This window comes from Callorhinus ursinus, unplaced genomic scaffold (assembly GCF_003265705.2).
Source record: "Callorhinus ursinus isolate GAN/ISIS: 27379988/994484 unplaced genomic scaffold, GSC_fseal_2.0 scaffold1, whole genome shotgun sequence".
NCBI lineage: Eukaryota > Metazoa > Chordata > Mammalia > Carnivora > Otariidae > Callorhinus > Callorhinus ursinus.
In genome coordinates this window covers 956339-979793 of record NW_027397063.1, presented here as the reverse complement: position 1 = coordinate 979793, position 23455 = coordinate 956339, and the positions used below count along the sequence as shown (strand labels likewise).

The window sequence follows — 23455 nt, the reverse complement described above, 5'->3', positions numbered from 1 at the left end:
TCTGTCAAGTAGGTAGGACCTTAAAATCAAAAAGACAGACTGTGAGTGTGGACTGTGGGGGGGGGGGCTGCCCACGCAGGCTGGTGGGAAGCCGTTCGGACTGTGGCAGCCACCGGAGCTGAGGCTGCGAGAGGCAGGTGGCCTTCCCTGGGGAAGGCTGTGGCCGCGAGCTCAGTGGGTGCCCCATCTGGGCCTGGGCTAGGAGGGCACCCCCTGGCTGGCGGGGAGGGCGAAGATGCAGTGGCCCCAGAACCATCTCTCTCAACTATCCTTTGCCCTCCTACTACTTGGGTCTGAGGATCTCGTCTCAGAGAGAGAAGGGAGAGTGAACAAGGCGGAAGCCCTGATGTGTTGTTCACTAGCCCGCCACACCGGGGAGGGGTGTGCCGGAGTGGCCGCAGGGGCCGGCTGGTGAGGCTTCACCAGCCTTGAGGCCTCAGGCCTGCCGGGCTTCTTTGGGCTTCCATTTTCTCATCTGTAAAACAAGTCAGCCCCACCCTGCCCACTCGGCTACCCACAGGCTATTAGGAAAGCGGAAATTTGATCATAGACAGGAAGCATTTGTAAAAGTAAAAAGCCTGATGGGACTGCAAGGTGAGTCACTTTGCCTGGTAGCCCCCTAGAGTCCTCAGCTGTACAGGGAAGGCTAAATGTTCAGAGATCCCGCTTCTGCTTTTGGGTGTGTGTGTGGCTAAGCTTTCTGGGAGAAAGGAAATAGATACATCCATATGTAAATATAAATATATATATATTTTTGCTAAGATTTATAGATTTTTTCCCCCACCTTTTTTATAGTGGTAAAATGTACATGACATAAAATTGGTCACTTTAACCAGTTATGGGAGAAAATCACACATATCTGGTTAGGGGCGGGAGGCGAAGACATGAATTAGCCTAGGTCACCGTTAGCACACGTCAGGACCTCAGAACTGTTCATAGGTAGAGAAATGACAAAGGTTGACATGACAGACTTGGCTTTGTGCTCCCAGAAAGTGTACATGTAACTCTTTGGGGGAAGGAGGCCGGCACCTTTGGGCGGCCAGACGCTGACAAATGCTGTTTTCCTGCAGCGAAGACAGGCCCCTGCCCAGAGAGGGGCCCCGGGGGGTTGGGCTGCCTGGGGGTGTGGCGGAAGTGACAGCAGGCCGTGGGAAGGGGTTCTTTCTGGATTCAGGAGCCACTTGTAAAAGTGAACTGGAGGGAATTTCAGCTGTCCAAGTTCATTATTTCACACATTTGGGAGGGTCTCCCTTGTTACGTCTGTCTCCTCGTTTTCCTTTGAGGATTCTAGGAAAAGCCTCTGGGGCTCAGTGAATTCTCTAGAAGAGGAAGGAGGGAGGTCTCCCTGGGAGAAGAGATTTCAGGTCTTCTCAAATTGTTCGATGCACACAGCTTTGAAACGTGAAGGACGGAAGGAGGGTTTTGCAGAAGAGGGTACTGGAGGTTAGCTGAGAGACGAGCTCATGGTGGGAGCCTCAGGCATGGACTTTCTCGAATGCCAGCGTCCCTCCACTTCAGGGTGAGGGCCGGACCCCTGAGGTGAGTAGGAAAGAAAGACAGTGATCTTGAAGAAGACTCCCTGTCTCTGCAGAAGTCCACTGCTGTTCTCCCAGCTAAGTACCAGGAAGCTTCTAGCAAAGCTTCTGAACTCCAGTCATCTAGCAGATACTTAGGAGGGTCGGAGACGAGCTGGAGAATTCTTCACACTCACTCTGGTCTCCGGTCTGTTGCAGCTCGGTCTTTGATAGGCCTCTGGGCTGGGGGACAGAGGGGCCGGCCCAGGACTCAGAGGTCAGCAGGATGGCCTGGCGGGGTGGGAGATGTCAGCTCCTGCATCCAAACCCCAGAAGCCACAGTGTGAGGTTGGCTTGAAGCCCAGTGGCCCTAGAGTCACAGGGGCCTGGGTGGTGGACTGGGGGGTGGCCACTTTGCTCCCCACCCAGTGTAATCCCAGACACAACTGAACTCAGCATAACCTGAAATTTGGTTCATAGGGATTTTGTGGTATTTCACTTTGAAACTGTAGCTGGTGCTTTTGCTAAGGATGGGTGAACCCAGCCATGTTTGGGGTTTGGCAAATCCCTCTGACAGGTCTTCAGACACTGGAGGTTTGGAAAAAACCAGGAGGGCGTGCTGCCAGACCCTCCTCTTTCCCTTTAATTTTTAAAACCAGTGTGTACTTTGATGAGAAACTTAATACATGTGTTTCTGATTCATTTACACGTTCAGGGCCGTTGTTCTGTAACTTTACTTCCAAAGGGTCTGGGAAGCCTCTTTCATCCTCACATAGTAGAGATGCCAGGTTTTCTTTTTGGGGAGAAGCCAGGTCTCAGTTTTCCTGCCACACAGTTCGACTCCAGTGGGGCCTGAAGTTCTAGGTGGCCCTTAGACAAGTCGCCCGGGCCCAGAAAGGCCGTGGCACGTTCCCTTTCCCACCTACCTCCAGCCCCGTCTCCTTCCCACCCTGAAGGAACACCATGGAAATGTGTACACCAAATAGTGACCGATTCCAGGGAAATATGAGGCTTCTGGAGATTTATGACCCAAAGCCCATGCAGAACTCAACAGGAAGGGGAGCAGGTTATGGAATGAGGTCAGGTTTCCCTGTTTCATTTCCAGCCAACATTTCAGATACAAGCCAGCAGGACCCCCAGTCCCGGCCCGTCCTCAGGCCCCACCTCTCCCGCAAGGACTGCCTCCCTCCCCCTTAGAATCCCTCTTGTCCTCTTCTTTCATCTGTTCTTGAATATCTGTCACCAAGACGTTCGGGCCACCTCCTCTGAGGGCACGGCTCCCAGCTCAGTTGCCCAGGGCCTGGGAAACAACATCGCTGCCGCCTGCCATTTTCACCTCTGGACGGAGCGATCCGAATGCCAGTGATGATGTGGTCTTGGACGTTGAGAGCCGCTTTTCTTCAAAGAGCTGACATGGGAAATTCATATTCCTGGGGCTTGATGAGAACAGAGAGGTGGTAGTGTCAGGAAAACCCCAGGAGCAGGCTGCCCTTTTGCCAGTGGACTGCGGGTTTACCTTGCAGTCACAATATTTTGGGGGGGCTGTTCTATTATTTTCTGGGGGCTGCGCAACCATCCTCCACTGATAGGAGGAGTCCATGTCCCCAGCTAGTCTGTAGATGCTACTGCCCAACCAGAGCATCCTGAGACCACCGTGTCCAGTGTGCGACGTCCAGGCTCACACACACAGTAGCCAGGATGTGGAAACCACCCAAGTGGCCAGCAGTGGGTGAATGGACAAACCACACGTGATATCTACACACAATAGAACATTACCCAGCCATGAAAACGAACGATATCCTATCACATGCTACAACTTCGGCGAACCTTGAAAACATGATGCCAAGTGAAAGAAGCCAGACACAAAAGGACATGTGCCAAATCATTTCACTCCTCTGAAATATCTATTTTTTTAAATTAATTTATTTATTTGTCAGAGAGAGAGCACAGCAGGGGGAGTGGCAGGCAGAGGGAGAGGGAGAAGCAGACTCCCCACTAAGCAGGGAGCCCGATGCGGGGCTCGATCCCAGGACCCCGGGATCATGACCCAAGGCAAAGGCAGACACTTCACCGACTGAGCCACCCAGGTGGTCCCTCTCCTATGAGCTACCTGGAATAGACAGATTCATAGAGACAGAGGGAGAGTGACAGTTACCTGGGTGGGTAGGTGGGGAGCAATGGAGAGTTCTGGAGATGGAAAGGGTGCTGGTCACACAACTTTGTGGATGTAGTTAGTGACACTAAATGTACACTTAAAAAGGTTAAAATGGCAAAGTTTCTGTTATGCATATTTTACCACAATAAAAAAAAAAACAAAGGTTCCCATTGGACCGTCACCCCAAAGCCCCTGGAGAGTGGGTCTTTCTCCCACTATCAGCATCAAAGTTCACTGGTAAGCGCCCCCAGAGAAGTTTCACCCTGAAAGAGGAAAACACGTTAAGCCATCCCAAATGTTCTTCTAGCCGATAGTTTCAGAAGAACATTCCCACTCATGAAAGTGCTACATCCTGCACCGGGCTAGAGTTCAAAGACTCTCTTCTTGTAAAAAAGATCATTCTCGGTTTCCAAAACCAACATCACCCCCTGCCCTGAGCCTTTTAGCACTTGATTAGTTGGCAAAATCAATATTAGTTTAAATGAAAGACAATCTGCAGAGCAGAGTAACCCACAGAGTCACTGTCCCCCCCACCCCCCAGGGTGACCGAGCTGACTGGGTATGAGCCGCAGGACCTGATCGAGAAGACCCTCTACCATCACGTGCACGGCTGTGACGTCTTCCACCTCCGCTATGCACACCACCTCCGTGAGTACCGTTCACCCGCGCCGGGCTGTGGGCCGGGGCTGGCCAGGGAGAGGTGGTCAGGATGGAGCAGGAAGGCGGCCCTTGTTTGGTACAAGGGTCGCCTGTCGTGCATGTATGAATTTTAAACCTCCTGCACACTCCATCCACCCCTTGGTTAAGGACAGCTACTGGTCAGTTCTCAGACGTCCAAGCTTACCTTCAGGTGACACTCCGGTGGGTGTGGGATGGTGCCGAAGCTGCTGGATTGGAGATAGTGGATTTGGAACCTCCGTTTCTCTATGACATCTGGACATCAGTTGCAAGTGAGGGCGACCAGCAAAAGAACCAACACGTACAGAGCCCTTACTACCGTCGGGCACTGATTTAAGTGATTAAATATGTTGCCAACCCAGTGAGGGAGCGTCTCATGTTCATCTCCCCCTTTGACTACTGAGGAGGAGCCGAGGTTCAGAGAGGTTAAGCCACGTGCCCGGGGTCACACGGTGAGAGGCCGGCAGAGCCTGGAGCTGAAGCAGGCAGCAGCCAGCCTCTGACCCCTGTCCACCACTCGGTTGGCAAGCTCAGGGGAGACCCCAGGTTCCCAGGGTGGGAGAAGTCAGCATGGAAAGAGTGAATACTCAGGATTCAATTTGCCAATGCAGACAGTTGGGCGAACATCTGGATGGGGTGGGGCTGGGGCTCGAGTCACTGAAATGTTTAAAGAAGTGACACTTTTCTTCTAGAATCCGACCTGAAGCAGCAAAGAATTGGCATGGAGTGGGATACCTCATCCTCTCACAGCCCAGCCTTCCATGCCAAGGGCCGGCTCAGGGGTGCTTGTTAAGGGGGTGCAGATGGATGGAGGGGCCAGATCTTTTGCAGTGCAGCCCAGACAGCATGGCCCCCATCTTGCTTTGCTTTGTGTTGACGAGGAGACGTTAGAGGACAAGTTGCTGGTGTCGAGCTGAGGGTGGATGGCAGGTCCAAGGACTGCTCACTCTGGCCGCATGGTCTACCTGCCCGGTCAGTGTCGACTGGGACCCGGCGGGCATGGCAGTTACTAGGGTGTCGCTGGGCAGACTCAGACAGCTTCTTCCTGCTCCCTTTTGATTTACAACAGCGAGGAAAGGTCGCTGTGCACGGACAGACTGGGAGTTGTGAGCAGCCTTTATATTTCTTGCGTTTCAATTAACCGAATCGTGATACAAACATCCCTGTTGTTCTTGAAAGCAGCTTGGTCAGGAAGCAACTGCTCACTGTTTGGATGGGATCTGTAGGTCAGCCTCGCTCACACGGGAGCTGGAAAACAGGGTAGGCAGTGTCAATTACAGAATTAGTTCTTGGGGAGACTTGCCACACAGGGAGTAAGGGGAGAGTGTGTGCTCTGGAGTCACTAGAGCGGTCGGGAGATGAAGAGCTGTCGGCTTTGTGGGTGTGGAGCAGCGTCATCACCATAGAACAATCTAGAAAGGAGGACAGGCGTGAGGGCCCACACCTCCGCACTGCCGTGGGGGGGGGGGCGGGAGGGACATTCCCTGCCACTACCACTGCCAGTGGAGAAGGCAGGGGCCGCTCTGAAAGCCCCCACCCCATGGAGGCAGGAGCTTGTCAGGAGCCCTGATATCCAGCAAGCCCTGATATCCCCCGAATTACCTGCAGGAACAGTTGCTCTTCAATGTGGGGCTGCGCTGGAAGACATGAGGCCTCTAAGCACAGAGAATGAAAACTTATGGAGTTAAAAGTCTTCCTTTTAAGTCTCATTTCTTATCGCTTGTGCTGCCTGGCTGACAGAGGGGAGCAGGGACTCCCCCCGCCCAGGGGAAATTAATACAATTTGTATTTGTATCTGGAAATGTAATAGTGTAATAAAGGCCACAGTGATGATCATCGCGAGGTTCTTGTGACCATACAGACTGGAAGCTTTTCATGTATCCATTCTGGCCTCTCGTCAAGTGCGGGGAGCCGGGCGGCCCTTGTGTCCATTTCCCAAATGGGCAGGTGAGCCCCAGGGCTGGAGGCCTGTGGGAGGGCAGCAGCTGAGTCAGACAGAACTAGAGTCCAGGCCTGTTTGGCTCTCAAGCCTTGAGCGGTTTCCACCACAAGATGGCTCTTAGACGTGGAGCCTGTCTTCGCTCCATCAGGAGCCCCAGCCTTCCCAAGCTCAGCCGGCTTCTGAAGGGACTTCATTTGAGAGGTCCTCTGCAGTCTGCATGATAAATTCACCGTATCTCACTTGGGATTTGGTATTTCTAGACATCTCGATTATCCAAGGGAGCCCTGAAAGGGAAGACATACACAGGCCTCCAGGAGACACACGGAAAAGACAGAAGCATTTAGAAACCAGAGGGAGCACGGTGGTTTTTTATTTTCTCCAAATGGGCTAGAATTGGTAAATCAAAGAAAATTAAATATAGCAATATTGGCAATGATGGCTGCTGGGCAGTGACCTTCACTACGGTGGAGAAACACCACAGGGACTGGAGGCAGAGAGCATGTCCCAGCAGGCTGTGGGGAGATGGGGCGTGGCCTTGGGATCCACCATGAGCCCCACATCGGCCCCGGACTCCCCTCTGCCAGTTTTCCAGATATAAGCTAGAGGAGCGTTGGCGGCGAGAAACAGCCAAGGCTCTTACCCACAAATAGGGGTGGGAATTAGTCTTCCAGAGCTCACACCTTGGCTCCAGGACTGGAACTATCTTTGGGTGTCCCCCTCAGGAAAACCATTACTTTCCCCTCCAAAGCTAGGACTCTCAGATGAAGAAAGGGAATGTATTCAACACACAGAGCCTGGTCTTTGGAAGCCGGGTCTTGTGTGGAGCTTGGGCAGTTCTGAAACCTCTGTGTTGTGAGGTACCTGAGGCTCCAGTCTCCCCACGCACACAACTGGGGCCAGAGGGGCCAACTCCAGAAGACGGCCCTGAGCCTAGAGTTCAAGTACAGCAGTTTATTTGGACAGCCACTGAAACGTGGTTAGGGGAGAGAGAAGTAAGTCATGGAGGGGAAGGAGCCTTAAGAGGGGCTTGTCTGACTGGGACTCAGGCATGGCGCCAAGGGGAGTGAGCTGAGGTATTTATATTCCTGCTCCTGCCAGTCGTTGGCTGAAGGCCGCTCTCGGGGACTATTAACCCCCCTGCTCCCCCACATCTGTCAGAGTGGGCTTTGCCAGAGAAAGGCCTCAGGAGGGTGATGGGGCCGTCGGAAGTTGCTGGGTGCCCTCCGTGGTGAGGGCAGGGATGTGAGGAGGCATCGATCAGAGCAAAGGTCCAGAGGCGTGTGTCTCCTCAGCCTCCTCCCCTCGCTGGTCTGCAGGCTTCATGAAGGTGTTCTCCATCCAGCCCTCCCTCCACAAGCTGCTCCTCACCTCCCAGCCCAGGTGGTCGTCTTGTCCTTGCATGCACTGGTCACCTCTCTCTGTGGGGCCCTGTTGTCCCCACTGCCCAGGGTCCCTGTTGGTCATTTGGAGTGTTGTCCATGTCCAAACTCCTGCCCCGTGGGGGCTGGGGAAAGCCAAGCCCCCCACTCTTTCCAGTTCTGTTTTCACTCCTCACATGGTGTCATCTGCTGTCACCTCTCCTCCAGGGGACGTGTCCAGCTCCTTCCAGCCCTACCCAAGGGCCCTACATTCTTGTTTCTGGACAATGCTTTCACCTCATGCTGTTCAGATCCTTATGGGGACTGTGTTGGTCTGCTCGCGCCGCCATTACAAAATACCACAGGCTGAGGGGCTTAAACAACAGAAATGTGTTTTGTCACATTTCTGGAGGCTTGAATCTGAGATCAAGGTGTCAGAAGGGCTGGTTTCTCCGGAGGCCTCTGTCTTTGTCTTGTAGACGGACATCTTTTCCCTGCGGCCTCACGTGATCATCCCTCTGTGTGTGTGTGTGTGTGTGTGTGTGTGTGTGTGTGTGTGCGCATCCTCATCTCTTTTTATTGTAAGGATACTGGCCAAACTGGATTAGGGTACCCCCATTACTTCATTTTATTTCAATTACTTCTTTAAAGATCCTATCTCCAAACACGGTGACGTTCTGAGGTACTGTGGGACGGGACTTCAACATACGAATTTGTGTGGGACACAGTTCAGTCCCTGACAGGGACTTCCTCTCAGAGCTCTGTGTCCTTACCCAAGTAGTGGGCCCGGCTGGACAGGCCGGCTTCAGGGGGGCAGGCGAGAATTCTGAGAAGGCAGGATTCGACATTTGGAAAATGTGACTTTTCAGCCGCTGACGTGGTGCTTCAGGAACTGACGGCAGGGCTCAGGGGCCCCGCCCCAGCCTCCTGCCCTCCAGGCTTCACCCAGGTCCCGGATCCGCACAGTGGCCCCTGCCAGCCTGGAACTCAAGTCCTTCATTCCGATCACAGCTGGAGCTGGCCTGGTTGGTTGCCCCAGGAGCTCAGGCATGCAGGGCAGCCTGTGCCACTTCCTTTCCATCCCCCACAACGGAGGGCGGCTGGAGGTGGCCAGGACTATGGTGACCCTCGGGACTCCAAGGCCATGGGGGGCACTGGCCTCCTCTTATAGGGAGACATACAGACGCATCTGTCTTCGCAGTTGATGAGGTCACTGAGTACAGGAAACATCTGCCAACACCCAGGGAGGTCACTGTCCGATTTTCCAAGGCCAGATTTTCTCCACACTGGCGTCCAAAACCCCGGAATCCCTGGAGACGGGGCAAAGGGCTCTGCCAGCAGCAGAGTTGGACATAAGGCAGTGGTGGCTCTGGAGGACCACAGTCAGCCAAATGGTTTTCACACATTGTTCAAAATATTATCTTAACCCAGAGCAGGGATCCACAGGGTCCAAAGAAAGCACAGCCCCTAAAGAAAGAGAATTCAACACCTTCCAGAAAGTCAGCTTCCTACAGAGAAGCAGGGCTGGGCAGTGCTGTCTTTGGGGAGCACGGGATTCCAGAAGTCAGCAAGACGGGGCCTGGCATGGCCCTCGCATCCCAGCTTCTGTGTCCCTGTGGACCTGGGCCTTCCCTGCAAGTCAGACTGTGCCAGGGCTTTCCCCAGAAGCTTTTGTAAGGAAAAATGAACACAGACCCTCTAGGGAATGTATTTGACCCTCCCAGCCTTTCCCCGCCTGCCATCCTGGGGGTGGCTCTGCTGAGTGTGGGCCCCGGCGCAGGCATGACATCATGTGGCCTCAGGGCGATACACAGCTTGGGAAGGGACTGGTATCAGTGACCTTGATGATTTATGTTGAGGGACACCGGGCAGATTTCCTCTGGACACAACAGTTTGGAAGAACTATGATGTCCACAAGGCTATTTGTCCAAGGTGGTAGAAGAATGTCACCGAGCTCTCCAGTTAGGCCCCTCTCCAGAGTGGGCCCAGATCACAGAGAACACAGGCCATGTCCAACTGTCAGAACATTTCAATATCACAGAAAGGCTTCAAAGCCTGAATATGTGGTCTACAGACTTCAAGCAAGAACTGTTATAACAAAATTATAGGACAGCTGGTAGACACCCAGAGAGAACACACCCTAAATGGTCCACAAGAGTCACAAACCCAGATGTTTATGGGGCCAGGCATGTGACATGTATGAATGGGCAACTGTAGGGCAGTAGGGAGTGGTAGAGCCTGTGGCTAACACATGGCCATCCAAAGGCACTCTGAGTAACAACAGCTCTGTACCACTAACAGAGCCCATCCATGAGCTTATGTGGTACATGGGATACCAGTTTGCATACATTCTGTAGCTCCACTGTGGAGCAGGGGACGGAGGTCTTCCAATGGAAGATAAACTTGAAAGGAGTTTCCAATCTACTGTGACGATTCCATTTCAGGCGACCCTAGCCCCTGCTGCTGGCCTTGCTTGCCTCTGGACTGGAAATGGATGACCACATTTAATTCATACTCAGATCCTTTTTTAGATACTATCCTCCAAGCACAGTCTGGAGGTAGAGGAGTCTTTGTCTTGCAAGTGAAGGTGTGGGGAAGCCTGTGCCTTAAGGGGGAACCACGAGCGATGGACCAGTAAATAATCCTAGAAAGCACAGCGTGATCTACACCTTGTCCTGATCCCTGGAAGCAGTTTGGACATCTAGAGGTGTAGACTGTACCTTCGGGCTGCAACATGGGTCGGGCTCAGCCCATCTTCCGTGGTCAGTGCCACAATGTGGCCCTTGGGGACGTTCTTCCTGAAGGTGCTTTCCACGCCGTCCTACCCATCAAAGCGCCTCAGTGTAGAGCAGGGTATTGTGTGGGGACCGTACACGCTCCCTAGAGGAACACGTGGCTTTTCTTGAGACTCACTGGCTATACTCCCCCGAGGCTGGAGCCGGCAGAGGGGATAAGAGCAGGAGGAGCGTGGGGATCGCATCCGCCAGTTTTCCCATGGAGGGTGGTTTTGTTTCCTGGGGCTGTCCTAACGAAGTACCACAAACTAGGGGGCTGAACACAATGGAAATTTACTCTCCCACAGTTCTGGGGACCAGAAGCCCAAAGTGAAGGTGTCAGCAGGGCTGGGTTTCCTCTGGGGACTGAGGGAGGATCGTTCCTGCCTCCGCTAGCTTCTGCCAGCGGCTGGCAATCCTCAGCTGTGGTCCCAACCCTCCAGTCTCCGCCTTGGCCGCCCCCCATACGTGTGTCTTCTCTTCTGTCTCTTAGAGGGGCACTTGTTCGAGGTAGGGCCCACCCTATTCCAGGACGATGTCGTCTTGAGATCCTTAACTTAATTACATCTACAGAGACCCTTTTCCCAAATATGGTCACGTTCATAGGTTCCAGGTGTCAGAACGTGGAACCTATCTTTTGAGGGAACACTATTCAATCACGACAGGCATTTTTGGTGTCCTCTTCAGCTCTTAAAATTCAAAATAGCCCCAATAGATAATAGAAATACATACAAATAGAAATAGAAATTGCTCTCCAGGCCAAGGTTTACCTATCAGTGAGGCTGAGAGGCCCAGTTGCGCCTTCAGGAGGAATTCTGGAGGAACCAGGCAGGCCACCTACTTTTCTGGATAGCAAATTCATGGAACCAGAATTCCCACCCCAAAGTGGCCTCAGAAAACCATGACCACTGGCTTCCATCTCAGCATGGGCCACCCTGATTAAAGAAACATCTTAGACTGCGATGTTGGAGATACTGTGGCCTGGAAGCTCCAGGGCCAGGGCCTCTGCTCACAGAGCTTACAGCTTAGGGGACATCTCCAGCCTGCCCCCGTCCATCACCTCCAAGCAGGGCCTTCCTCATAGTCCTCCACCCTGGGATCATTTCAGGCAGCTAATTAAGAACCACAGACTGGAGGGGGAGCTAGACCAAACCAAGGAATGTTGTAAGTGTCTAGGATTTCAACTTGGATTGATATGTGGACTATCACCATGGGTCATAGGGAAGCAAAAAAAAAAAAAAAAAAAAAACCAAAAAATTCTATGTCTGTGTTTGTTCGGTCTCCGTATCTAAGTCCCATCACAACAGAGGCAAGGAGGGTCAGAAATGATAAAATCTCTGCAACTTCTGCCAGTGGAATCCTAATATAAAATATTTGGAATAAACTGGCTTTATTGTATCCGGCTTAGATGATTATGGATAGGTTTTAGGAATGTTGTAAGAAATAAGGAAAGTATGGGGGCTCCTGGGTGGCTCAGTTGGTTAAGCGTCCAACTCTTAATTTCAGCCCAGGTTCTGATCTCGGGGTCGTGGGATTGAGTCCCATGTTGGGCTCCACGCTCAGTGTGGAGTCCACTTGGATTCTGTCTCCTCCCTCTGCCCCTCCCCACTGCACATGCACACTCGCTCTCTCTCAAAAAAGAAAGGAAGGAGGGAAGAAAGGAAGGAGGGAGGGAGGGAGGGAGGGAGGAAGGGAGGAAGGGAGGAAGGGAGGAAGGAAGGAAGGAAGGACAATATAGGAGAAAGGAAAAGCATGTGGTCTTATTGCCAGGGGCGCTCCAGATACCACTAGGAACAGATTTCAAAGCTGAGTTGCTTCATAAGCACTTCTGTTGAAGAAGGAATGGCCGCTTGGGAAATCCACATATGGGACCCTTGTTGGATCTTCTCTCTTCTCTTTTGGGGCCAAAAGCAAATTGGTTGAGTCTCCCTTAACCTTCCTTCCACCTCTCCTTTCACATGTAGCTACAGAGAACCTTCTGGAGGCTGCTGCCCCTCCTCCCATAGGGGTCCCTCTGAGAAAAGGGAGTCATCAGAACATCCAGCCTGGGGCTCCAGCTGTGCCTGCAAGACTTGTTGGCCCCACTTTCCCGGTGATGCCTGCCTCCCATGGTTGTAGGGGGGCTGAAATGAGGCCATGCATGCAAACCTGAGCTGGAAGTAGAAACTGTGGATTTTGCTGTTAAAAAAGCAAACCCCAAGAGGAGAAGCATTGTAAAGAGAGCTCTTTCCTACTACCTGTCTGCGCTCTTCGGCATGGAATCTGGCTCCTGCCGAGGGAGCCCACGCAGGTGCATGTGCCAAGCCCGGGGGGAAGAGAGCTCATGTCTGCACTGTCCCGGGGAGCCCTGCCCCTCGTCTGGGTGGGATGGCGGTCGTGTGGCTGAGTAAGGGGCGTGGGGCCCAAGGCGTGCTGCATTTCCACTTCCCAACCCCCCCCCCCACTACTTAGCCGTGGGAAAAATAATTGTTCACTTTTATTAAAAAACGAATACCTCCTTATTGCTGGAAATGTAGACAATCAAGAAAAGCTGAGAAGAAAATGAAACTTCCTTGTAATTTGACCAGATAATGAGAGTTAATATATATCGAGTCCTTGCTGTGTGTCTGCACCACTGTTCTAAAGCTTCACACAGATTATCTATCTTTCCAGCAGCCGGGTGAGGTAGGGAGTATGATTATCCTCTTGTTCTAAGTGGGGAAACTGAGCCACAGGGGGTTAGTAACTTGTCCGAGATCACGCAGTTAGCCGGGGTGTATATGTGTGCGCGCGCATGTGCATTCACTTTTTCCTACCTGTACTCTATGCACTTCTGAATCGTGTCTCTTTTTTTAATGAGACATAATTGACATGTAACATTATATTAGTTTCAGGTGTACAATATAATGATTTGACATTTGAATGTATTGCTACATGACCACAATGAGTCTAGTTAACATCCATTACCATACAGAGTTAATAAATTTTTTTTTCTTGTCTTGAGAGCTTTTAAGATCTACTCCCATAGCAACTTTCAGTGTATTTTCATTGTATTAACTAAAGTCCCCATGCTGGACATTACAAGTCCAGGACTTATTTACTTTATTTTTTCAAAAGATTTTATTTATTTGAGAGAGCGCAAGAGCACAAGTTGGGGGAGGGGCAGAGGGAGAAGCAGACTCTCTGCTGAGCACAGAGCCTGACACTCGACACTCGGGGCTCCATCCCAGGACCCTGAGATTAGGACCTGAGCTGAAGTCAGATGCTTAACTGACTGAGCCACCCAGGCGCCCATCCAAGACTTATTAATTTCATAACTGGAAGTTTGTACCTCTTGACCCCTTTTACCCATTTCACCCACCTGTCACCCCTCACCTTTGGCAACCACAAATCTGTTCTCTGTATCTATCAACTTTTATTTTTAGATTGCACATGTAAGTGAGGTGACATGGTATTTGTCTTTGACTTACCTCACTGAGCGTAATGCCCTCAAGGTCCATCCATGTTGTCCCAGTGGCAGGATTTCCTTCCTTTTTTATGGCTGAACAGTATTCCTGTGTGTGTGTGTGTGTGTGTGTGTGTACCACAATTTCTTTATCCGTTCATCCATGGATGGGCACCACTCAGTGTGCCTTCATTTTTTGGCTTTTGTAAATAATGTTATAATGAACATGGCAGAGCAGATATCCTTTTGAGTTAGTGTTTTCATTTCCTTCAGAGAAATTACCCAGAAGTGGAATTTCTGGATCATATGGTAGTTCTGTCTTAAATTTTTTGAGGAACCGCCTTACTGCTTTCCATAGAGGCTGCACCAATCTACATTCCTACGGATAGGGCACAGGGGTTCCCTTTTCCCTATATCCTTGCCAACACTTGTCATATCTTGTCTTTTTGATAGTAGTCATTCTAACAGGTGTGAGGTGATATCTCATGTGATTCTGATCTGCATTTCCCCGATGATTAGTGATGTGAACTTTCTCATGCACCTGTTGGCCATCTGTATGTCTTCTTTAGGAAAATGTCAATTCAGACCCTCTGCCCCTTTTTTAGTTGGACTGTTTTATTTATTTATCTATTTTTACTACTGAGTTGTAGGAGTTCTTTGCATATTTTGGATATTGACCCCTTATCAGATATATGATTTGCAAATATTTTCTCCCATTCGGTAGGTTGTCTTTTCATGTTGTTGATGGTTTTCCTTTGCTGTGCAGAAACTTTTTATTGAGATGTAATACCACTTGTTATTTTTGCTTTTCATCTTTTAAGGAATTTTGGGGGTTCCACACAAATTTTAGGATTGTTCTGGTTTTTTTTGAAGGATGACACTGGAATTTTGATAGGGATTGCATTAAATCTGTAGATTGCTCTGGGTGGAATGGATATTTTATATGAATTCTTCCACTCCATGAACATGGGATATCTTTGCATTAATCTGTGTCTCCTTCAGTTTTTTCATTAGTGTCTTGTAGTTTTTAGGGTATAGGTCTTTCACCTTCTCAGTTAAATTTATTCCTAGGTATTTTATTCTATTTTATGTAATTTGTAAATGGGGTTGTTTTCTTAATTTCTCTTTCTGATAGCTCGTTATTAATGTGTAGAAACTCAACAGAGTTTTGTATGTTGATTTTATATCCTACAACTTTACTCAATTCATTTATGAGTTCTAAGAGTTTTTTGATGGAGTCTTTAGTGTTTTCTGTATATAATGTGTCATCTGCAAATAGTGACAGTTTTACTTCTTTCTTTCCTTTTGGGTTGCCTTTTATCCTTTTTTTTTTTTTCTTGCCTAAGTGCTCTGGCTAGCACTTCTGATTCTCTGTTGAATAAAAGTGATGAGAGTGGGCATCCTTGACTTGTTCCTGATCTGAGAGGAAAAGCTTTCAGCTTTCCCTGGTTAGGTGTGGTGTTAGCTGTGAACTTGTCATAGATGGCCTTTATTATGTACAGTGGACATTTATATCCCCACTTTGTTGAGAGGTTTTTTTTTTTTAATCATAAATGGGTGTTGAATTTTGTCAAATGCTTTTTCTGCATCTATTTTTATCCTTCACCTTGTTAATGTGGTGTATCCTTTCGATTGATTGCAGATATTGAACCCTCTTGCATCCTGGAAGTAAATCCCATTTGATCTTGGTGTGTGATCATTTTAATGTATTGTTGAATTCAGTTTGTTAATATTTTGTTGAAGATTTTTGCATCTATGTTCATCAGAGATATTGGCCTGTAATTTCCCCTTTTTTTGTGGTGTCCTTGTCTGGTTTTGGTATCAGGGATATGCTGGCCTCATAAATGTGTTTGGAAGTGTTCCCTCCTCCTCTGATTTTCTGAAGAGTTTGAAAAGGATTGGTATTAATTCTTCTTTAAGCATTTGGTGAATTCACCAGTGAAACCATCTGGTCCTGGACTTCTGTTGGGAGGTTTGGATCACTGATTCAATCCCCTTACAGTCCCTTCAGTCCTGTTCAGAGTTTCTGTTTCTTCACCATTCAGTCTTCATAGCTTGTATGTTTCCAGCCAATTATGCGTTTCTTCTAAGTTGTTCAATTTTTTGGCATGTAATTGTTCATAGCAGTCTCATATGATCTTTGTATTTCTGTGGTCTTTTTTTTAAATTATTATTTTATTTATTTGACAGAGAGACAGTGAGAGAGGGGAACACAAGCAGGGGGAGTGGGAGAGGGAGAAGCAGACTCCCCACTGAGCAGGGAGCCCAATGCGGGGCTCGATCCCAGGACCCTGGTATCATGTCCTGAGCCGAAGGCAGACGCTTAACGACTGAGCCACCCAGGTGCCCCTGTATTTCTGTGGTCTTGAATGTGTCTTTTTTTCATTTATCATTATATCATACACATTCCCCATATTACAAATTCTTATTAATCATTATTCCAATAGCTGCCTAGTACTCCAAAAGTTATTTACCATCTTCCCTAATTCTTGGGCAGTCAGGTCTCCCCCTCCTTTTTCTCCAGAATTATAAGCAGGACTGCTTATAATAGGATCAGTTATTGGAAGTGAAGTCAGTGTGTCAATGGGTATGAGCCGTCAAACTGCTTCCCAGAAGGACCGTACCAACCCATGCTTCTATCAACATGTGACAGTGCCTCCCACAATAGATTAGTTGACATCACCTGTTGTCTTTTCATTATTTTCTTTGAGATACAATCCACATAGTCTAAGACTCACCATTTTAACCATTTTCAGAGGTGGTCAGTATATTTACAATGTCGTGTAACTATCACCTTTACTGAATTCCAGAACATTTTCTTCATCCCAAGAACAACCCTGGTACCCATCAGCAGTCACTCCTGGTTCTCCTCATCCCCCAGCTTCTGTCAACCACTAATCTGCTTTCGGTCTCTATAGATGTGCCTATTCTGGACAGTTCACATAAACGGAACCATACAATATTTTTTTTCTTTTTAAATGTCTGCTGATTTAACGATGGTATCTAGCTTTGAGTTGAGCAAATACATTGAACATTTATCATATATATTCTTTGTTGAACTGTTTGTTCAGGTCCTTTTCTCATATAGCTTTTAGGGTCTTACTGTTTTCATTGATCTGTATGAACACTTTCTATATTAAGGCTAGTAGCTCTTTGACTATCATATTTACAGTAATTTTTCTTCTGCACCAGAATATTTTACTGCAGGTGTTAAAGTGGATGATAAAGAAGCACCCTTAATACAAAAGGAAGCCACAAAAGCCAGTGGAGAGCCCCAGGAGGGTTTGGGCAGACGGTGAGGGGGCTCTGCCTAGTGGCACAAGATGAGGGCCCCCAGGGGATTCCTTCAGTGCCAATTCGTGCAGGCACAGAATTTGGCCACCTCCCCAAATTCCTGCTCAGGTGGCTGCTAGTTACAGCCCTGGGCCCAGCCCTGCTTTGAAAAGCAGGAATGCCCGATAGCCATGACCTGGGCATCAAGGGATGCCTTTTAGATTTGTGCTGGCCTCCCCCTCCGTGGAGAAGACTAACTGGGACTTTCTCCTCTCCACTGCCCACCCAAAGCTTCTGGCACTTTCCTTCCCCTCCAGCCTGTGCCCTCCAGGCCCTGAGGGAAATCAGTACAGAGGCTTTGGAAGTGAGCGTGGCTCAGCACTCCGGAGTTTGCACCCATGCATGGAAGATGGCCCCATCGGCCCATGTTCAGAAACTAGCCAAGAGAGTGCTTTCCTGCATACGCAACATAGGAAATAGGCCGGAGGAAAAGTGGGGCTACTGGGAAGAAAATATAAAAGGCAACAGAATAGCAGTCTCCCGGTGAATACACACATGTTCTGGAGAGCAGCAAATATCAACAATTTGACACTTGGTTGAATGTACTTGTTATTTTGTTTAAATAACTACATCACCCCCTCCCCCTGGTGCCTATTAAGGGTTTTGGAGATTAAGGGTTTGGGGGACTATAACATAATCGTGGCATTTGGGAAACTGAAAAGCAGAACGAATTTTATCACTCTGCCAGGTGCAAATGTTGTACGGGGACTAATTGTTTTTCCCAATGAAATCAGTGACTGTTAGATTTGACAGGGGAGGGGAGAGACTGCTCCTCGGACCCCTTGAAATCGTAGGCAAAAATCTTGCGTGTGCGTGTGTGTGTGTGCAAGCAGGCACCTTCCCGTGGAGAAAGCCCATTCCTTTGTCAAGTTCTCCGAGGTGTCCTTGACCCCAAAAAGGTCCAGAACCAGGGCTGTAGGTTATCCATGGGGGCAGTGTCCCCAAAGCAGGGCCTGCTAATTGTCCCTCGGGATTCATGTCACCTTGTGCTTGCAGTGCTGGTGAAGGGCCAGGTCACCACCAAGTACTACCGGCTGCTGTCCAAGCTGGGCGGCTGGGTGTGGGTGCAGAGCTACGCCACCGTCGTGCACAACAGCCGCTCGTCCCGGCCACACTGCATCGTGAGTGTCAATTATGTCCTCACGTAAGTCAGACGTATTTGTTTCCTTGCTCTCTCCTCCTCCCCTGTCCCTCATCAGCCCACTCCCACAAGCACCATCTCTCCCTCTCTCTCTCTTTCCGAAACTGTTCATTTGTCTCCTGTTTTGTTTTTATTTGAACAATCTGTTCGTTTGGGAAGGTCCGAACTATTTCGGGACTCAGCGCAGAGAGCCAGGTGCTAGGCAGTGGGGGGGTGGGGGGGACACCAGAAAGGGAGCCCTGCCCCAGGTACAGCTGAAGATCAGATCACAGAGACCAGCTGAGGGGCGTGGGGGCTGGGCAGGGGGCAGGTGGGAGATGTCCTCTCCCTCCACCTTGCAGAGGCTGCACAGGCGATGTACATCCTGGATCAGGAATATAAATTTATGCTCTCTGTGCCCACAAACATCAGGGTCATCTTGCATGCTCCTGCCATGTGGGACAGGAGGTATCTCGCATTTTCCCCGTCTTTCTGTATAGCCCATTGCAGATGATGATGAATGGCCCCTTTAGAATCCCAGAAGGTCAAGTTTAGTTGCACATACTTTTAAGACCTTTAGGCACAAGAGGACATGAGTCTCCCTGGGACCATATATTACTGTGGACCCACCATGGCTACTGTATGTGAAATTACCTGCACCCAGCTCTGGCCCTGAACTTGATACCCTTGCAGTCCCCCAGCCCTACCCTGAACAAGGTCCTCAAGTGTGCTCTAAAGCAGTAAGGATTTAGGCTCTCAGTTCTTTCATAGAATGATTGCCAGGTCCCTGGTTTCTTGGTTTGGTTTTGTTTTTTTTAGAACTAGAGGGTGATTTTAGCAAAACTGTAGGGAAGAAAGCATTTTAGCCCCTTAATGATTCTTCCTAAGCAGACAGGTGTGGGCTGGTACTTTGGGCAGCTTCCTCACCCCCCTGCAACCATGAACACGACCATGCCGAGTTAGCTCTTTAGGGCAGAAACCGGCGCCTGTTGTGGAAAAGGGGTGGGCTGGCAGCCAGGCTCCCGGACCCTTGATGGTCCCCCACTCACGCCTCCCTGGGTGCTAACTAGAGAAGCAGCTGAGTCTCAGATACCCAAACGGGTAAGTAATGCTTCTGCCCTTTCCTTTTGCCCTGACACACTTCCTTACGGCCCATGGTGTCCCAGGGAAACGTGTTTGGGAGCTACAGGATGGGAAAGAGCTACGGTGACACCCCCCACCCCCGGCTATTCCTGCTGGATGTAGCAGGACCTCACTCAGCATTGCCCAAGCCTTCGGGGGTGGGGGTGGGGGGGCTTTTATCATGAGGGTGGCCTGCCCTCTGCTCAAGTCCTGTCCCATCCAACCTCAGTGAACCGCTGTGCTGGAGCTCTGTGAACGCGCTCGCTTGGGGGTGCGGGCCAAGGAAGCCGCTCTTCTGGGGCAGCCTGCTGGACATGCCTTGTCCTGCTCTTGCTTCTCAGGGATGTCGAATACAAGGAACTGCAGTTATCCCTGGACCAGGTGTCTACGTCCAAGTGCCAGGACTCCTGGAGGACTACCTTGTCTACCTCACAAGAAACTAGGAAATTAGCTAAACCCAAAAATACAAAGATGAAGACAAAGCTGAGAACAAACCCTTACCCCCTACAGGTAACACGCGGGACCTGCTGGGGCAGGGTGCAGCAGACACCTGGCCCCGGGGGGCTGCTCAGGACCCCCCAGCCCGTCCAGGAATGCCGAGCCTCTGACTGCAGAGCGCGTCTCCCGGCCCAGAAGTTTCCCTGTGCAGTGTGGCAGAGTCCCCTGGGGATGTCCCCCACACACAGCCGAGACACAGCCTGGAGGCACGCAAAGCTAACGTGTGGGAGGACTCGTGGGGTCTAGGAAAAAAGACTACATTAGGAAGGCACCTCAGCTTGCTGGAATCCACATTAATGTGGCTTAGAGCACAGTGCATTGTGTTTCCATAGCATTTGTTTTTTAATGAAAACCTTCCTTTAAAAAAAAAAGTAGTTTGTAACATCTCAGAAAGAGAAAGTGCCTATGTGTATCTGGTATGTGGTCAGCTTGGGCTGGGGAGAGCTCGTTCCACGCAGGGGGAGGGTCACTTGGTACTGTTTGCTGTGCACCTGTCCCCAGTGGGACCTCACGGTGGTGGCCATGATAGGCCCAGCTCAGGGATGTGGTTGAAGCCTAGAGGGTGGGGTCTGGTGAGGCTGGAGGGCAGGTTCTCACTGGCCCCTTCATCCATCTTCTTTGCCAAACAGCAATACAGCTCGTTCCAAATGGACAAACTGGAATGCAGCCAGCTGGGAAACTGGAGAGCCAGCCCCCCGGCGAACGCCCCGGCACCCCCAGAACAGCAGCTCCATTCAGAAAGCAGTGACCTTTTGTACGCCCCGTCTTACAGCCTGCCCTTCTCCTACCATTATGGACACTTCCCTCTGGACTCTCACGTCTTCAGCAGCAAAAAGCCAATGTTGCCGGCCAAATTCGGGCAGCCCCAAGGATCCCCGTGTGAGGTGGCACGCTTTTTCCTGAGCACCCTGCCAGCCAGTGGTGAATGCCAGTGGCATTACGCCAACCCCCTAGTGCCTAGCAGCCCGTCTCCAGCTAAAAACCTTTCCGAGCCGCCGGTGAACACTGCTCGGCAGAGCCTCGTGCCAAACTACGAAGGTGGGTCATGTTTGCACGAGGGGAGGGGGCAGGGCTGTGAACAGCGGCGGTGGTGGCGGTGGGTGGCAAATGGAAAAATGATCCTCACACTTTGGGCCAACTTTTCATTTTCCTGCTTATAAGTAGGAATTCCTGCGCTTTCCTGCTCTTGATGGGAAGTGGCTTTGCAAGAGGGAGACGAGCAGGGTGACTGAGTCCGTGTGCCTCTCGTGGTGCCAGTGACAGGATAGAGGGCAGAGGATGTCTCCCGGGGCGGGGGGGGTCAGCCACCCTCCACAGAAACCCTGGCCTCGTTTGCCAGACAAAGTGATTTTCAAACCCAGCTCCCGGGTACTGAGAATGTTCCAGCCGCGTTTCTTTTACAAGATTACTTTTCCACCCTACCCAGAAATGAGTATGGGATGCTGTTGGTTTTCTTCACACGCCAGTTTTCAAAGTGTGGAGAACAGTGGCGGAAATTCATGAGCTCAAAGACAGAAATGTCACTCACCAACCCAGGGCAAACAACATAAACACTCCATGACTCAGTTTCTCCATCTGTAAAATGGGATCATAACCCATATGATATGCCTACTACCCCAGGGCTTGGCACACAGTAGGTGCCTGCCCAGCACCGCTGGTTCAACGAGAGGGAGACAGGAATGGCCCCTCCCCCCAGCTCTTCCTGGTGGCAGACAGGCAAATGTCCTCCATGGAGGTGCCACCAGCTTCCCCAGGCCCAGACAGACTCCTGTTTGCTCACTGGACCAACCCCCAGGTAGAGGGTAGGTGGGGGTGGAGGGGTAGCTGCAAGAGGTATATTCCTGTTTTGCGCAGAACTAACTACTGCTCAGAGGGTAGCCCAAGATGGTGCAAATTTCCTGCAGTGGCTACTATATTCGGGGTAAATGTTACATGCTCAGAAAAGAAACATCTGCCTAAAGAGGAGAGCTCTCGGAGCCCCCTCCTTCCCCACTCTACTTTCTCTCTCTGGAGGCAGGTAAGGCTCTGTTCCTCCTCGGGCTGCTTGGGGAGTCTCTTGCTCAGACTGTCTTTGCAAGGCTGAGACCCATTTCGTCTCTCAATCTGAGAAGAGGGATAGACTGTGGGAGAAAGCTAACCGTATTGGAGATTACTGGGACATGTTTTTCAAAAGTAGCCAGCTTAGAAAAGAACACGCCACTGACTAGGGCAGTGCAGCCCTGCCTTCTGGCCTGGGCCAGTCCTTATGCCACCAGTTTCTCGGATTTGGAGAGAGAACCATCAGCTACTGGATCACGCAAATAACCAAGGAAGGGATTTCCCCCGACGATAAGAAAGACAAAGCTAAGCATTCTGATAACAGCTGAAAATATTCTTCACTTGAGATTGACCTGAAAGAATTCTTTTTCTTAGCGTGTGGATGTTGGCCAGTGATATAACTAACACACAGTATTATATATATATTTTTAAATTGCTATTTTGAAAGTGAAAGAGGGTAATAAGGAGTTCATTTGTCATACACTTGGTAAAAATGGACCAAAGGTGCTAATCTGGGGGCAATTTGTGATCTACTTCCTAGTCTTTTTTGATATTAAAGGAAGACAAAGGTTGTCTTAAGGTAAAACAAAACAAAACAAAAAAAACATTGGGCGCTGATTGTAGGCACCTGATTGGTGAGGGTGGTTATTAACTTTAGTTATGACGGCACTAAAAGGAGCAGGCGGGATTACCACCCCACCCTCCCCACTAAGCAAAAGAAAAAAAAAAAAAAAAGAAAGGAAACAGGGTTGACTGGGGCCACCTTACCCGTCAGGCAGTGGAAGCCTCTAGACCAGCGCTGTCCGCTATGGTAGCCAGTAGGCACGTGCGGCTCTTGCGCACTGGAATGTGGCCAGGGCAGGGAGGGGTGCTGCCGGCCGTGCACTGCACCTGGACGGCAGAAACAAAGAACCAGGCATCTCAATCATGTAAAAGTACTGATTGCACACTGAAAGACCTGTTGGATATGTGGCATTCCATTGAGTAACGGCTTCCGGGAACTGCACCTGTTCCTCTCCGCTCTTTAACGCGACCACCAGGGCGCCGCGGGTTGCAGGTTGCAGCTTGCCACCGGACCGCGCGGGCCTGGGCGCGGTGGGCAAGGGGCCCAGGCGGCTGCGTGGGCGGAGCGCGCCGCGCGGGTGGCCGACGGAGGGGTGGTGGTGGCGGCGCCCGGACCCACCGGGTTGGTGCTGCTTTGGGCAGGTCCCCTTCCTCCCCCGCGCGGACGTCTAACGTGTCGCCTGTCCCCGCAGCGCCCGCCGCCGCGCGCAGGTTCGGCGAGGACACCGCGCCGCCGCCGCCGCCGCCGCCGCCGCCGCCGAGCTTCCCGAGCTGCGGCCATTACCGCGAGGAGCCCGCGCTGGGCCCGGCCAAGGCCGCCCGCCAGGCCGCCCGGGACGGGGCGCGGCTGGCGCTGGCCCGCGCGGCGCCCGAGTGCTGCGCGCCGCCGGCCCCCGAGCCCCCGGGCGCGCCTGCGCAGCTGCCCTTCGTGCTGCT

General features: G+C 50.8%; 1 protein-coding gene across 1 annotated transcript in view; it reads left to right on the top strand.

The window, feature by feature from the left end:
* Nucleotides 1–23393, top strand: part of SIM2 (SIM bHLH transcription factor 2) — a gene marked incomplete at its 3' end in the record, with an annotated part of 49575 nt that extends 26182 nt beyond the window's left edge. Inside the window, exons 7-11 of the mRNA XM_025871438.2 lie at nt 4211–4317; nt 18175–18322; nt 19762–19930; nt 20548–20956; nt 23212–23393. Of these exons, the coding sequence (XP_025727223.2) occupies nt 4211–4317; nt 18175–18322; nt 19762–19930; nt 20548–20956; nt 23212–23393 (1015 nt within the window). The remainder of the gene's footprint in view (nt 1–4210; nt 4318–18174; nt 18323–19761; nt 19931–20547; nt 20957–23211) is intronic.
* Between the last annotated feature and the right edge of the window lie 62 nt (nt 23394–23455).